The sequence below is a fragment of the Gossypium arboreum genome, chromosome 9 (genome assembly GCF_025698485.1).
Source record: "Gossypium arboreum isolate Shixiya-1 chromosome 9, ASM2569848v2, whole genome shotgun sequence".
In the NCBI taxonomy this organism is placed as follows: Eukaryota; Viridiplantae; Streptophyta; class Magnoliopsida; order Malvales; family Malvaceae; genus Gossypium; species Gossypium arboreum.
Window position 1 is genome coordinate 17,049,589 of NC_069078.1, and position 16,227 is coordinate 17,065,815.

Here is a 16,227-nt window from a genome sequence, read left to right on the forward strand (position 1 = left end):
CACCTTCATTTTGTCGCTTATGAATAAGATTTGTCCTCTGTTGCTGTGTTGCTTAACTGTGAAAAAATAGTGTTTTTATCGCCAAATTCCAACCAGTTTAGTCTAGCCCTTTGTTCCCAATAACATTCATCCTTTTCAATCTCAAAAATTAAATTAATTTTCGTATCAATCATCTCAGCTAAATATTTATCATCTCTTTCAGCTTTAGACAACTCAACTGATTTTTCCATTAGAATCTGTTTTTTTTTTCCTATTCATTTGGATTTGCCCAGCCGACTGCTTGAATCCTTTTTTTTTAAAAATTTTCCAACTTCTGTAGCAGCTTCCCTGAAGACTTCTCCTATAAACATTTAACTTCATTAATGAAAGAATCCTCCAAAGACCACCAAGCTTCAAATTTGAAAATATTGTTCCTCAATCGTTCTTCAAACACTCTTGTATTAATTAGAAGAGGGCAATGATCTAAAAAAGAATGCACTAGGTGTTGAACTTTCACCTCCGGGAGCATAACAATCCATTCTGTGTTGGCGGTACCTCTGTCCAATTGTTCTTATATGTTCGTCTTCGTTAAATTTCCTCTCTCCCAAGTGAACCAATTACCAGAAAAACCCACGTCATTCAGTTAACATTCCTCCAGTGTTCTTCGAAAGGGTTCTATCCTTCTTTCATCTCTAGGCAGCCCTCATTTTTTTGAAATCCATACATAATTTTATTGAAATCTCCACAAACAAACCAAGGGGTATCCACATCAGTAGCTAAGCTTTTCAAAATAGCCCATGAATCGTTCCTGTCTTGTACATAAGAGGATCTATAGAATCCTGTAAATCTCCAATTGGTTCCTGTTTCTTTGTCTTCAACTACCATATCAATATGTCTTTTATAAAAATTACGAAGTACTATATTAACATCAATCCTCCATGCTAGACACAATCTTCCTCTCGTACCTTCTGAATCAACTTCAATACCATTCACAAAACCACAACTTCTACGAACTCGTTCCATCTGTCTTCTACAAAGCTTTGTTTCTATAAAGAAGACTATTTGGGGATTATATATCTTCAGCAAATGCCGAAGTCTTTTTATCGTCTGTGGTCTCCCCAAGCCACGAACATTCCAGCTTATGATTTTCATTGCACCCGGTTGGTTTGCCTCTTGGCAGTCGTCGATGATAAAAAATTAAATTCCATTATTTTTCTACTCATTGTCATTGCATTAACACTCTCTTCTTTTCCTATTGGGTCTTCCATCTTCCTCCTGTTTCACTTTTTCCCCTCCTCTCCTACTAAGATACCATATTCCAAATCATGCTCCATGGCCGTTTGCATCTGATCTGTCCAAAATTTTTCCTTCTGTTGATCAAGGGATGACGTTCCCCTTCTATGTTAAATCCCAGAATTGGATCAATGGCTTTTCCACTTTTGTCTTTGTTATCCCCATCCCATGATCTGAACCCCAAAAACTACTTATCCGTCCAATATCCTTCCTATTTTCCTTAACCTTCTTCTCGTAGCCATATACTATTCATTGATAGAGCTCTTCGAGATTATGCTCGCAATGATAAATCCCAACCCATTTCAGCAATATCCACCCCTAACATCATTTTTGCCCCACAGAAAGAGTCACTATGCCCCAAACGTCCGCAATAGAAACAGAAAAACAATAATTATTCATACTTAAATTTAACATACGAGCATCTCCCGCAACACATAACCTGCTTCTTTCTTTTCAAAGGCCGCCTAATATCAATCTGTACCCTTACTTTCGTGTAATTACGATTTTCCTTTCCCAGGTTTGATTCATCATATTCCAAGAAAACCCCTATAAAATTACCCAATTGTATTGCTAAATTTTCGGAGAATAGACCTATTGGGACGTCATGAATTTGTACCCAAAAAGAGTAAAAGTTAATGGTACTTTTAATGGATCATCCTCCCTTTTCAATTTATAAAGTACCAACAAATGATTATTAAAAGTCCATGGTTAGCCTTTCAAAACCTTCTCCATATCCATACTGTGAAAAAATTGAAAAAGATACATTTTTCCCCTAGATATCGAATTTGAACCCCACGAACAGGATGCCACAGGTTTGCCATAGTGCTTTTCATAGCTGAGAAGTGAATTATACTTGCTGTTAGGAAACACCCCATAAGTTGAAACTCTCTCCCTTCTCTTTTCGTACTCGGATGTACCTAAATTTGCAAAATTTCTTATTCTTCCTTATTGAGTGACAATTGTGCTAATTCAGTTTCCATGAATGCATGTTTGAAGACCAGAATGCAATCAGCACTCTCCAAATCGTAGAATTAAAGTAGCCTTAAAGACACCGGCTGCAACTAAGAAACAAAAAAAATAAAGACTATAACAAGAAAAACCTAAACATTCATGCCAGAGGCGGCAGACAATAGCATGCTAGGGTAGCAGACTTGACAAATTATGTGTATTTTTTTATATGTTATTTATTAGTTTGTCTAAATTTTAAATATAGTTGAAGGTTAGTCTACTAAATTGTAAGTTATTTAATTATGCCAAGTTTTTTATAATTATCTAGTTATAAAAATTATAAAATAATCATTTAATTAATCACGTTATTGTTTTTGTTTAATTTCATTAATTGTCATTAAGTTGTAAGAGGAGATGATTCGCAATTAAAAAATGGTAAAATAAAAATTTAATCCTTAACATTTATATATTATATCAATTTAATCGTAATTCTAAAAAATTAACCCTGAACATTTACATATTATATCTTCAATTTGATTCTAAAAATATTATAAATTTCTTTTCTTTTTTACTTCTATTATGTTTTCCTTCTCTCTTTTTTTTCTTCTTTTTTTTCATTTGATTTTCCTTTTCTTTTCGTCCTCACCTAAACCTAAACCTTCTAAGAATATCTTTTAGTTCATTGAATGTTATTCCATCGACTAAAGATTAAGTTTCATTTTGGATTTTTATTTTATTTTGAAATAATTTGTGAAATGTGATTATATTAGATCATTCCAAGAGTTGGGACCATTGTGAGGCGAAGGGCTCATTTCTCATATTTTATTTTAAGGTAAATTATACAATTGATCACTTAATTTTTAATTTTCTTTTCTTTTAGACACAAAAATAAATAAAAAATTCATTTTTAAGCCTTTGTTTTCAAAAACCATTTTTATTTTAGGCACTATTGTTAATAATTATTTTTATTTTGTTCACTCGATGTTGATTCAATGTTATTGTACATTCTTTTTAGTCACCCAACTTTAATAAGTTTTTATTTCAATCATTTATTTTATCTTTTAAATTTTTTATAGAATTAATTTTAGTTTTTTTTAGTAAAAGGAAAAACTTGAGTGTATAAGAGAAAACTTAGGTTTTACATGGAAAAATAATTTATCTCTTTAATTACCTTTAATTTTTTTCTTTTTTAGAATTAGTTTTAATTTTTCAAATAAAAGAGAAAACTTAAGGTTTTATAGGGAATTAACTGGTTTTTATAGGAAAAACTTAGGTCTTTACAGGAAAAGTCATTTTATCTTTTTAATCTTTTTAATTTTTTAATTTTTATTTTCTAAAATTAATTTTAAACCTTTTCCCAATAAAAGGAGAGAAATTTTGGGTTCTATAGGAAATTACCTGAATTTTTTAGGGAAAATTTTGGGTTTTATAAATGTTTTTCATTTTCTTTTTCCCTCTTTTAAAATTAATTTTATTTTTTTAGTAACAAAGGAAATACTTGGGTTTTTTTTGATGAATTACTTGGGTTTTTTGGGTAAACTTGAGTGTTTACAAAGAATTGAGTTACAAAGAAAAATTTAGGTTTCATCTTCGCAATTGAATAACTCAATTTCCTGTAAAAATTCAAGGCATTTTTTAAAAAAATAAAATTAATTTTAAAAAGAAAATGAGTGATCAAAATGAAAATTTATTAAAGTTGGGGACTAAAATGAGTGAACAATGACATTGAATTAACAACGAGTGTCCAAAATAAGAATAATTTTTAACGACAATGCCTAAAATGAAAGTTTGTTATTTTTCAATACTCAAACATAAAACTTATGAAAATTTGGTGACCAATTACATAGTTTACCCTTGATTTTAATACTAGCAGCATTAAATGAGATTATTTATTTGCTTGTGGAATTTTAGAAAGATATGAAATAAGGAAATTAATCAAGTAGTGAACTTTTTAGTATTTGGTATATTGATAATGTGCTGTTTTTATCAAGTAGTTTTAAAAATTGACAAGTATCGTTTTTAGAAATGTTTTAAAATTTTTATTATATCTCTACAAAACACTTATTAATTCTTTAACCCTATTTGTAAAATCTAAAATTCACTAATATTATACCAAATAATTTCCATTCATTTTAATGTTATTTTATCTCATAAATCTAATGCACTTGGTACAAAAACAATGGCCAAATTGACCATACCTAAAACAATACTTCTAAAACCTAATCTAATGGTTGAGAAATTTGAGATGATAATTACCAAGAAATTCCCCATAATAATCCAGCATCAAAAAATGCATTCTTGCGAGCGGACAGCCTTCAAATTGTGGTTCCTTTGCCATTATTGTCTAAATACAATGTTTACACAATCGTATTGGTTGATAACATGGATAGATCATTAGTTCAATTAGTTTAATTGATTTGTCTGATTTAATTTAATAAATTATTAAAAAAAATTATAAAATTAAAAAGTAGAGCAAAACGATTCAATTACTAATTCAATTTATTCATACTGATTCATGAATCAACCAATCTAATCTCTTATTTCAAATCGATACCCTAATCAATTCTCGATCCAACCAATTCAACCTATCAACTCAGTCCAATTCTAAAGACAAAATCAATTTTAGTTTTAAAAATTTCTCTTAACTAACGCAACAAAAACTGGAATAGTTAACATTATTCTATAACCAATATAAAAGGAAGCAAATCATTTTATATAATTAAGTACGTCAATTGAAATATGATTATCTATGCTTTAAAGAATTTTTAAGATTAAAACAACGTACTTTCAGATTTTCATTATGTAGTGACTTCAATTTTTCTACATTGAATAAAAAATCAAAAATACCATCATATATTTTAAGAAGTTCAAATTTATTTTGGAAAGAAAAATTGTTTGATCTACTAGGTATAAAAAACAATCAATTCTAAAAGATTCTTGAGGAAATTTTATTGTTTCATCATCAACATTCTCATCAAATTGTTTACTTCTACGAAAATACGTTTTTCACAAAATTTAGGTTCTATTTCTATCTCAATAGCTATTTCTTTAAGACACGTTATAGCATTTTAAAATCCATCTGCCCTATATTTTTTTTAAAAAAAAAAATGAAAGATGATCTTTTAATTATTCTATTGCTACATCAATTTGCATATCTTTAGATTGTAAATTTTTGCTAAGTTAATAGCAAATAATATTTCATACCAAATAGTTATACCCAACAAAAGCTCAAAAATTTTAAGCTCATAGCTTATTAAACATTCAGCTTCACTTTTTGACTTTAGAATCATCACCAACATCAATTAATTTCAATAAAGCATCTTTTATTTGTGGAGCTTGAAATATTCTAGTTTTAACACTTTCAATGCGACTTTCTCAACGTGTTTGTGACAATGATTTAAGTTTGGGCTCAACATATGATCTTATAAAATTTTCCATCTTTTCGTTGAAGAAGATAATAATGAGTATTATTTGTTGTAATCTCCAGAAAACGATGCAACTTTAAAATAAGAATAAGTTGTCTCACAAAGTACTAATTTAGACTATGACAATCACATGGAGTGTAACATGATTTAGGATTAACCTTTTTTTGTACTCTTTGATGTTTTCCTTTCATATTAGACCTATTATTAGACCATTATCCTTTTTATGTTATCTATATAATCTACAATAGCGTCAAAAATACCTTTTCTAGTTGTATCTAAAAATTCTAAAACATATTTTGAAACTTTCATTTGACTTGGAACATCTACACATCATAATATAATAGGCATTTGCTTTTGATGACTTATATATGGACTACAATCAAGTAGTATTAAAAAATATTTTACTCCAAATAAAAGATATCAAAGAACGAAAGGGATGAGAAAATGGAGAATGAAATTATCAGATTGTAGCATAACTAACTTCACTCTTCCATATATACCTCCTTCCCCAAATGTTACCCATTTCATAGTCAGCTACTTTCTAGAAAGCTTACGCAGACGTGTACTCCTCCGTGGCTCAACTTCAAATCCTTGCTTATCATACTCCACATGGGCAACTGACATATCTCCCCTTTCTTTCACAACAGCTGACAATTTGTACATACTTTACTTGGTTTAAAACAGTGAAACCTCATTATCCACCAATGATCTATGATGTTTTTGCAACAAATCATGGCATGTCCAGATACAAAGGTAATATTAGACATGGTTTTAATACATGTACTTCAGTTTGCACTTCTAGAATTTTCAAATGATAAACTATTGAATTCATTGAGTTAAAATTTTGTTATTTTTAAAATTTGACATGTATAATGTTATATATGTTATTTTCATATATTACTCATAAAAATCAGTTAATAAATTTAAAGCTTATCATTTGCATTACAACTAAAATTTTGAAATTAAAAAATATAACACCAAGATTAATTCAATTGGAGAACGTGAACTTCATCTATAACTTGATGCATAATTCAAGACTAATAACATAATTTAACCAAACAAATTTTTACCATTGGGTCAAGACTAAAAATTACAAAATTTAAAAAGTACAAAGACTAAAATTAATCAAATTATAGGTACTAAATCCACAATTTATGCAAAATCCAGGGTCTAATAGGAGGATGGCAAAAAATTGGCCCTCGAGATTTAGCAAGAACAGGGGCAAATGTTTGTCACATTGATATAACCCAGAATTTGAAATCATGCAAGATTGAATAGCAACCACGAAGCTAAAGCTTCCAAGATTTCATGACAATCCTCAAAAACATCATTGTTAAAGCAGGTGATATTATTTTCTCAAAAAACACAATGGTAAAGAAAGTTCAGCCACATATTTCAGCATGCTAATCAAGTTATTTAACTGTTCCATTTACATATTTGAGTGCCCGGCGCGAACTTGAACTCGATGCCATGAAGTGTTGAGAATACCTCTTAGGTTCCAAATATCTTGCACGTTTTCAGGTTGCACATTTGCAGCCGAATCCACCTGCGAACCAATGAAAAGATATGAATGGGCAATGGAAGAACTGAGATGGGACAACAGAACTCTGTGGTGCCACAGGCCAATTATAACTAAGATCCTCGGGTTCTACTAATATAACTCTAATGTCACAAAAGTTTCACGGAGATATGATAAGGATTATATGTTGCCTAAGTTTGTTAGGTCTAACAGCTATGAAGTTCTTCATTGGAAGGGCCTGTTTCCATCCCGGAAAGGGTTCAAGAGATGCCGTTGAAAAATGGCCACTTGGGCTGACATAGATTTACAAGAGCCACAGGTGGAACATATAACTAATGCTCGTATATTAATCATTGCATTCCAAATTCTAACAGCATGAAAATGAAACAGAAAGAAATGTACCGCTTTGGCAACGATCTCAGTACTGCATGGGATATCAACTGTGACCTCAAAAAGCACCCATGCCCATTTGTCACTGCTTACATGATCTGCTATGTAAGGGACACCAGTTTTCTGAGATCTAGATGCTTCCAACCAGGTTTTACCGCCATCAATAGATATATCAACTCTCTCGATTCCTCGCCCCCCTCCTGATACTGCATATCCACTAATTGTTACCTGCATAACATTTGACAGCACAAAATCTAAGTAACTGTGAGTAGCATTCACTTTGCAGGGGAACCCTGGAGAACAAGGTTTAATATAACAGTAAAGGGTTCATTGATTGAGACTAAACTTGCACATGAGGTCGAGGTTTACTTCTTTTTGGTCAAAATCTAGGTTGACTTTGGAGACAAAAGGAGTACACCCAAGCCAATTGGTCCAAATTTAGAACAAAGGAAAAACTTGCTCCTACCAGATATGTGTGGATCATAATAGTCAGAGTCCCTCACAATTTGACAAAACTTCATCATGATAGTCTCAGTGTCTCACAATATGACAAAACTTCAATTAATAAGTATGATCAGATATAATCGGTCGGGTTTTTTAACTCCACAAGCAGGGTCATATGATTACCATGCCTATTTAATTATAGATAATTGATTATTTTTTAAGTGTATAAATGGAGACAGCAACAGTTTAAAGCCACTTGTGCAGTTAAAAAGCTCTATTGCCGGTGTATTGGACCATTATCTCAAGTATAAACAAGAAATAACCTTTATAGAGTTGACTGTAATTCTAAAAATCATGCAGGCCAGATGAAATATGACTGAATAAAGGCTAGTAAATCTCATAATGACAGGATTATAATCATGTTTACATACACCATTATAGAGCAATTATTGAAAGGAGAACTAACCTTTCCGGGTTTAATTGACTGCACATCTTCCAAAGAACAAATCACAGACTGCCAACCAACAAAGAAACTAAATATTAGTCAGGACATTCAAGCAAATTCAGTTTGTAAAAATTTCTGGCTAAAACATTAAAAAAGCCCCAAACTATACTGGTTAAAGGTCATGGATTTATGTTAACGGCTTATTTATGTATAAGTTAAAATGTAAAAACAGCTTTTCTGGATCTTTATTTTTCTGTTAACACATTGTTTCCATACTGCAGTGCTGTCAAGGGCACAAGGCTCACTGTAGGTTCTAGAACCCTTATATTGCCTCAGACGCAAGGAGCAAAAAAAGCACTAGCTTAAGTGAAGTAAAGCGTAATATGTTTATGTGTGAGTTTTTGCAAGTCTGGCTGTGTATTATGTAATATATAAAACGTAAGATATATAGTAAACTCTAAAGTGGTGTAGTTTATCTACAAAACATACAACTTTTTTATTGGTCAAAACGCATGATTTCCTTATGGTCAATGATTGTTGTTTAATGCTCAAAATTTGGAGAGTTTGATAAAATCCCTTTCTTACTTGTAAATGCATATCAAATGAAAACAGTGAAAAATAAAAGAAACTAAGTGCAATTCAATCAAGCAGGCCTTTTTTTAGTTCTTATCGCCTTACAAAAAAGCATACCTAAGTGCACCAGGCATGTGCCTAATCAAAAGGGCAAACTAGAAAACTTAGACTAAAGGTGTTAAATACCCTTCCTTGAAGCTATTCGCATGCAATATACATATAAGATTAGACTAATCAAATCAAAATCAAGTAACACCTGAACTGGGAAATCCATTTGTGGCCTCCTTGTAGACCAATTGATGTTATCCCAATCAACAGAGGGCGGAAACATCTTGTAATCTTTTTGCATGAAGAAGCCCTAGAAGGTAGTAAAAGGAACTCAATCAGATAACAATGCGGAAAATGATAAAATTGATTTAATATAAAGAAACCTCTCTTCTACCTGGCATTCTTCAGCTATTATGTTGATAGAATCAAGCCACTTGACAGAACGTGCACCTATAACACCTGGCACAATTACTCTCAATGGATAACCATGATCCCTGTTGAGAGGCTTTAGCATGATAACAAGACACTTCCCCGTGTTAGAGAAACAAACTGAGACATTATGCTCCCAAAAACCATTCATCATGGTGAGAAAAAGAAACGTTGATGAAGTCCAAGCAAATGCATACTATAGAAAAGAATATGATATGGTGAGAGCAACTTTCCTTACCTCTTCATTCATCTCATAAGCAAGTAAAACATCTGCTTCAGGGTTAGTGGCTTGACTAAGTGGAATCGATGCCTTGTATGGGCCCCCATTCTCCTCCTACATTTATTTCGAACACAAAAGGCAGAATATGAAGTGATGTTCTCCAATTGACAGGAAAAAAGTCATTGAACGGAAGAAAAGTTGACAATGAAATTCAATCGGGCACCTTACTACCTTACACTTATCAATGCTCACAAATTCCACGTGTTTTCCACCAGACTGAGTGCTACACGTCAACTTTGGTATCCCGATGAGTTCAAGTACATCAGCTAATTTGGCACCGCCCCAGACAGCTGTAAGGTCAGAAAGAAGATAAACAGAATATTTTCAAAGGTCATTTCAAATGTGATTATGAATACTAAATTAACAGAACAGCATGATAAGATAAATAGATTTGAGGGTGAAATCAATAGAAAGCCTAAAGAAATAAGTTGATTCATTCATGATTTTGTACACCAACAAGTGTGTGAACAGTGAAAATGCCTATATGCATGTCTACCTATGCACGCACACATGAAATATTAGTTTGAAAAACTATTGCAAATTGGAGATTGAGAAAGCAAACCATTCCCTATAGCAGAAACATCCCAGCCAACTCCTCTCACTTTTCGAGTTTTGCTCATGGCTGTCCTCCTATTACCTGCACACTGAATAAAACATCTAAGGCAAATCAGTGAACAAACACAACAATCTCAGTGCTACAGCATGACATATGTTGAACGAAACTTACCTGTAAAGTGGCAGTGACATTGTATTTTGGCAGCATCCTGTTAGTCATTGAAAATTCTCAATACATTGTTCGGAAAACAGACTAACGTATTGAAGAATATAATCAGAAAAGAAACTAGAGAATAAAATGAACTGTATTCATGCAAGATTAATTATCAGAAATTCCTAAAAGATACAGTTAGTTTCTTGCATGAACTGTATTCATGCAAGATTAATTATCAGAAATTCCTAAAACATACAGTTAGTTTCTTGGATTGCAATTGGCAATGCTCATCACTCACCTTACATCTCTCATATACAGCTTTTTTGGAGTTCTAATTAAACCACATATATCGACACAATATCTGCATTCCAAAACAAGCCTGGAAGTCAGTAAGGATTCCCATCAAGACAAACAAGTTTAAAAAGTTCTAATAACAGTTAGCATGGAATAAGGACAGGGTCTATAACCTATCTATGTCATCGACTAGGGGGATTGGTCCATGATTTCTCTTGTAGAACAAATCAACAGGAGTCACATAAGAGGAAGCTAAAGCAGAACGCGGCGGCTCGGCATTGAAGGGCACCTACATCAAAGATGCCAATACCAAGTGGATTACTCGTTGAAAGTCCGATCAATGAACATATTCAATAGGCAAAGAAACATCTTTATTAGCAATTTGGATACCCTTTTTCTTTAATGAAATTAAATCAATCACCATAAAATATTATACAATGAATCAAGTTTACTAGGAACCTAAATACCTATTCTTTTTCACTGCTTACTATCAATACACATAAAAAGTCCTTTCTATAAATAAAATCGACATAAAAACAAATGAAATTCAATAAAGAGAGTGATTAAACAGCAAAAAAAAAAAAAAAACACTTGCCTTGGAGTTGATTTGAAGAGAAGGATGGCGTGGGGGTTCTTGTGAATAATCAGAGGGTCCCTTTATTCCTGGCATTTCCCCTTCTTCTAGGGTTCCCTGAAAAACTCAAAAACTGAAGCTATCAAAGTTGAACCGGCAATGAAGAAACTAGAGGAAGAGACTGTGTAGGTGTGTGTCGGCTTTTTAGCTAAGTTCCAACGGATGGTTTGGTGATGACGAGACCACCATTACATAGGGAAAGAGGGCAATCATTCACCGTCCATCTGCAAGTAGGACCCACTTCAACGATGAAGATAAAATCTTTGATTATTTTAATTTTATAAAAACGCCAACGATGGAGACAAACTCTATTTTATGGGTTGGTTTTGTGGTGTTTAATTTACGAGTCTTCATGGAATCCACATAGTTGACGACGATATCCACAAAGCGTTTTTATCTTAGCCAAATTTTTATTGCTTTTTAATTTTCTATTATAATTTACGATTTATACTTTTTCAAATTTAATTTTTATACTATTTTCTAAAATTTATTTCTATTAATTTATCATATTTTAATATTTAAATTTAACTGATATAATTATTAAATTTATCAATATAACGTTTTAATCATGTAATTAATAAAATGGCATTGTAATAAAACAAAATTTAATAAAAATTAATAATATAAATAATTGAATATAAATTTTAAAATCTAAAAACTAAAACAACTAAATTCATAAAAATAAAATAATAAAAATTTTAGAAAAATATAAAGAGTTAAACTTTACAAGTTTGTTTATACCAACTTCACTAATCTTTTAATTCTTACTATCTCACACTAAAACGGTGGAAAGATATGAAGAATTTAGGAATTTTTCAAGTTTCATTTTTGTCAATTACGCAAATAATTGATTAAATTAGAATAATAAATAATATGTTATACGTGAAAATATTTAGTTAAAAATAAATTTATAAAAAATTGTATTAAGTTTTGATTGAAATCGTAAAATTGTATTTTTTGAGATTTTGTTTTACTTTTAAATCTTTTATTTCTAAATTTATTTTAAGTTTAAATAATATTTTTAATTGAAGTATGTCCGCATTTCAAAATGGAATAATGGAACGTGGGGTGGAGTAAAGTTCCAAGAATCGAATGTGAATCTTATTTGATGGCCCAAAAAGAATGTGGATCTTTTTGTGACGATAGCCACAAAGCATGTAAATTAACAAAGGCTGACACTAGGTTTTCACAATCCACTTAAATTAGCTTTTTCACTAAATAATCAGCTTTTTAAATTAAATCAACTTTTCAAACTATTTTTTTAACTTGAATTCAATGTCAAATTTTACATCCTCATTTATGTTAATTATAAATATAATTATAATTATATTATTTTTTATAAATAACTTATATTATATTAATTTTAAAAATTATTTAAAATTTATATTTGTTAACAATGGTTATGTAAATTATTTTTATATATTTTTGGATTAAGGCGTAAAAATTTTTAAATTTTTTAAAAAAGTAATTAAGTCCTTGTTTTTTTCACTCAATTGGGTACTTAAACTTTTAAAATACATAAAAAAGCCCTTAAAATTTTTAAATAAAGCAATTAAGGTCCTTTTTTGCACTCAATTAGGTACTTGAATTGCCAAAATGTATCAAAAAAGCCCTTTCACTGTTAATTTTAATAGTTGACCGTTAAAGTTAACCACCCCTAATTTTTTAAGTTAAAGCCACCACGTGTCACAACCATAGTATGACACGTGGCAAAAAAATGATAAAATAAAATAAATAAATTTTATTAAATTTTAATAAAAATATAATTATAAATCAGAACAAAATTATAAAAATCATAAAAATTATAAAATTTATTAAAAGCGTAAAAATTATAAAATATAGAAAAAATTATAAAATTTTATAAAGTCATAAGAAAATTATAAAAAGGAAAGAAATATAAAATTAGTAAAAAATATAAAAATTATCATACTAAAAGAAGAATTTTATAATTTTTCTATAACTTTTATTGGTTTTATTTTATCATTTTTCGCCACACGCCATGTTGTATTGCTACACATGATGGCTTTATTTGAAAAAAAAAACTGGAGGCCGTTAACTTTAACGGTCAACAGTTAAAGTTAATGATTAAAGGGCCTTTTAATGCATTTTATATTTTTTTTCTAATTTTTAGTAAATTTAAAATATTTTATTTTTTATTAAAATTTAATAAACTTTATTGTTTTTTATTTTTTATAATTTTTTTATCACATATCATGCAGTAGTTGTGACATGGGGTGGTTTTAACTAAAAAAAATTATGAGTAGTTAACTTTAACGGTCAACTGTTAAAGTTGATAGTCAAAGGGTTATTTTAATGCATTTTGACAGATCAAGTATCCAATTGAATGCAAAAAAAAAAAAAAGTGGCTTAATTGCTTCTTTTTTTTTTGAAAAAGTTTGAGGTCTTTTTTATACATTTTGAAAGTTCAAGTACACAATTGAGTGCAAAAAAAAAAAACAGGGGTTTAATGGCTTTTATTAAAAAAATTTTAGGGTATTTTTGATGCATTTTAAAAGTTCAAGTACCCAATTGAGTGCAAAAGAGAAAAAATAAGGGGGCTTAATGGCTTTTTTTTTTTTGAAAAAGATTGAAGGTCTTTTTGTTGCATTTTAAAAGTTATTCCCAATTGAGTGGAAAAAAAAACCAGAAGCTTAATTGTTTTTTTTTTGAAAAAGTTTGAGGATTTTTTACAGCCTAAAACCTATATTTTTTTTATAATAACTTGTATTTGTTATATTGAAATAATACTAACATGGTATTAGGGTAATAATAAAGACATGAAAAGGAACGGTACTTTGCATTTGATTCAATTATTCCGTTAGTTATGAAAGTTTATTAATTTATAAGAATTATATTTACTTGTAATTTTAATGTAAAAATATGATTTATATATTAAAATTAAATTTTAAAAATATTAATGATTTTAAATATCATTTAAATGTCCTTACTTTTTATTTTATAAGATTATGTCTAAACTAACTCTTTATCTTTTCACAATATATTTTATAGAAACTACTGTTTTTAAAAATACTTTTTAAATCACTTTTCAAAGAGTTTTGTTATTAATCATTTAGTCATTTTATTATTATTTTTAATGGATTTGGGTTTGAGGAATACTGTTATTTGAAATTGAGGTATTGGTTTGCTTTGAGTTTTGAATAATGAGTAAAATCATTTGAGTTTATTTTGAGATTTAAAATATTTTAAATGTATATCTATCATAGTCGATTGAGTCTTAGCTTAATTAATATTGATATTGTTGTTAATGTAGGAGGACGTGGGTTCAAGTGCGCTGAAGTATATTATCATCCTATTTATAGGTTAGGAAGGGCTATAAATAGTTTTAAGCATTGTATCAAAAAAAGAGCAGATATGATAAAAATTATAATAAGATTGTTCAAAAAAATCTATAATAAACTGTGCAAATACTCTTTAAATTTTTGTACATTTCAAAATATGTAAATTAATCTCTCTTATAAAAAGTAAATTACTCTTTATACATTTCTATTATAAGCAAATAATCAATGGCAATATTGATGACTTCCTTAAAATTTGTAAGATGCAACAATGCAACAATATCAAGAAAAAGAAAGAAAAACCAAATTGGAATAAGAAATTCACATGTCATCTAATTACTTTTTCTTTTTAATCTAATTTTCATTGAAAGGAAAAAAAAAAACTTGAGTTAACAGTTTAACCCATAATTTATTGAGTTTTTAGTGATAAAGTTTATATTTAATCTGTATAATCTATTGAAAATTTCTCACCATCCTCCTTGTTAGTGCCAATTACAGTTATTAGATGCAATGCCTGTTGCAACTTAAAGACTGACAGATTATTGTAACTTATCCTATTTGGTTAACATGTTTTGGCCAAAACTAATTAGACTTTCTATTGGTGATCTATGAGGATTTCTATTAGCCCAATACTAAATATAACTTGAGCAAGAATCAAGCAAAGTAAGGGTGTGATTAAGATTTTTAATGTGATTGAAATTCCTATAAATTAGAGATTTGATCTTCCAGGTGTTTTATTACAAGAAGATCTCTGCTATTTCCAGGTGTTTTATTACAAGAAGATCTCTGCTATTATACTCTTTATTAAAGAATTATTGCTACTTTTATGGAATTATATATTCACATTGATTGTAATTGAACAAGATATTTTATTCTTATAAATAGACGGCTTGTTTAGATCATTATATGAGAGAAAGATCGCTTGTTAATTGATAAACTGATTTATAGTACAAAATTATGTAAGTAAAATGAATTGTTTTATTAGTTTACGTCTAAACTTTCAGGGAAAATACTTAGAGGGAGGGTTGTAAATATACGAGCTAGGTTGCTACTTGGCAAGTGAGTTGAACTTAAACCAAAGCTTGTACTTGTTGACTTTATGTTGAATTACTTTTTAGGTAAAACCTGCAGGTATAAAAAGTTTTTGAACTACGTGAATAAATTTCTATATCCATCTCTATTTTTATAGTTAGTAATAACTTCATCCGATTGCAATTGACTAAATATCTGATGGAAAAAATTAATGAATCTAACAATTAGTATAAGAGCTAGACACTTGGAGTACTATGTGGTGATCATATCATCGATTTGCTATAGAGATGGAGGGTTTATCGGTTTTTAAACCCCCATGTCGGATGACACAAACTATACCTACTTGAAGGAAAAGATGAGTGTTATTATAAAGTCCATGGACGAAAAAGCTTGTCATACAATCTTGACTGGAAGAGAGCCTTTAGTTGTTGTTGTCAATGGTGTAAAAACTCCTAAATTTGAAGTAACTTGAAATAGTGATAAAGAGAA

At 29.8% G+C, this 16,227-nt stretch overlaps 1 protein-coding gene across 1 annotated transcript; it reads right to left on the bottom strand.

The window, feature by feature from the left end:
* Window positions 1–6,898: 6,898 nt before the first annotated feature.
* On the bottom strand, window positions 6,899–11,757 carry LOC108454080 (sulfite oxidase). The gene is made up of 12 exons (XM_017752394.2): window positions 11,372–11,757; window positions 10,950–11,065; window positions 10,781–10,843; window positions 10,501–10,537; window positions 10,336–10,417; window positions 9,945–10,063; window positions 9,732–9,827; window positions 9,459–9,569; window positions 9,273–9,374; window positions 8,465–8,512; window positions 7,567–7,782; window positions 6,899–7,191 (listed from the first exon to the last, which is right to left on the bottom strand). Exons 1-12 carry the CDS (start codon window positions 11,444–11,446, stop codon window positions 7,075–7,077), a joined length of 1,182 nt encoding a protein of 393 aa, XP_017607883.1. The 5' UTR covers window positions 11,447–11,757; the 3' UTR covers window positions 6,899–7,074.
* Between the last annotated feature and the right edge of the window lie 4,470 nt (window positions 11,758–16,227).

Bases quoted from the DNA above. Each gene is read 5' to 3' on its own strand.
- LOC108454080 (XM_017752394.2), bottom strand. From the start codon at position 11,446: ATGCCAGGAATAAAGGGACCCTCTGATTATTCACAAGAACCCCCACGC. The intron at 10,844-10,949 runs GTTATAGACCCT...TTTGGAATGCAG, and splicing joins CTAGTCGATGACATAGATAG to ATATTGTGTCGATATATGTG. The intron at 9,570-9,731 runs GTAAGGAAAGTT...ATCATGCTAAAG, and splicing joins CTTATGAGATGAATGAAGAG to CCTCTCAACAGGGATCATGG.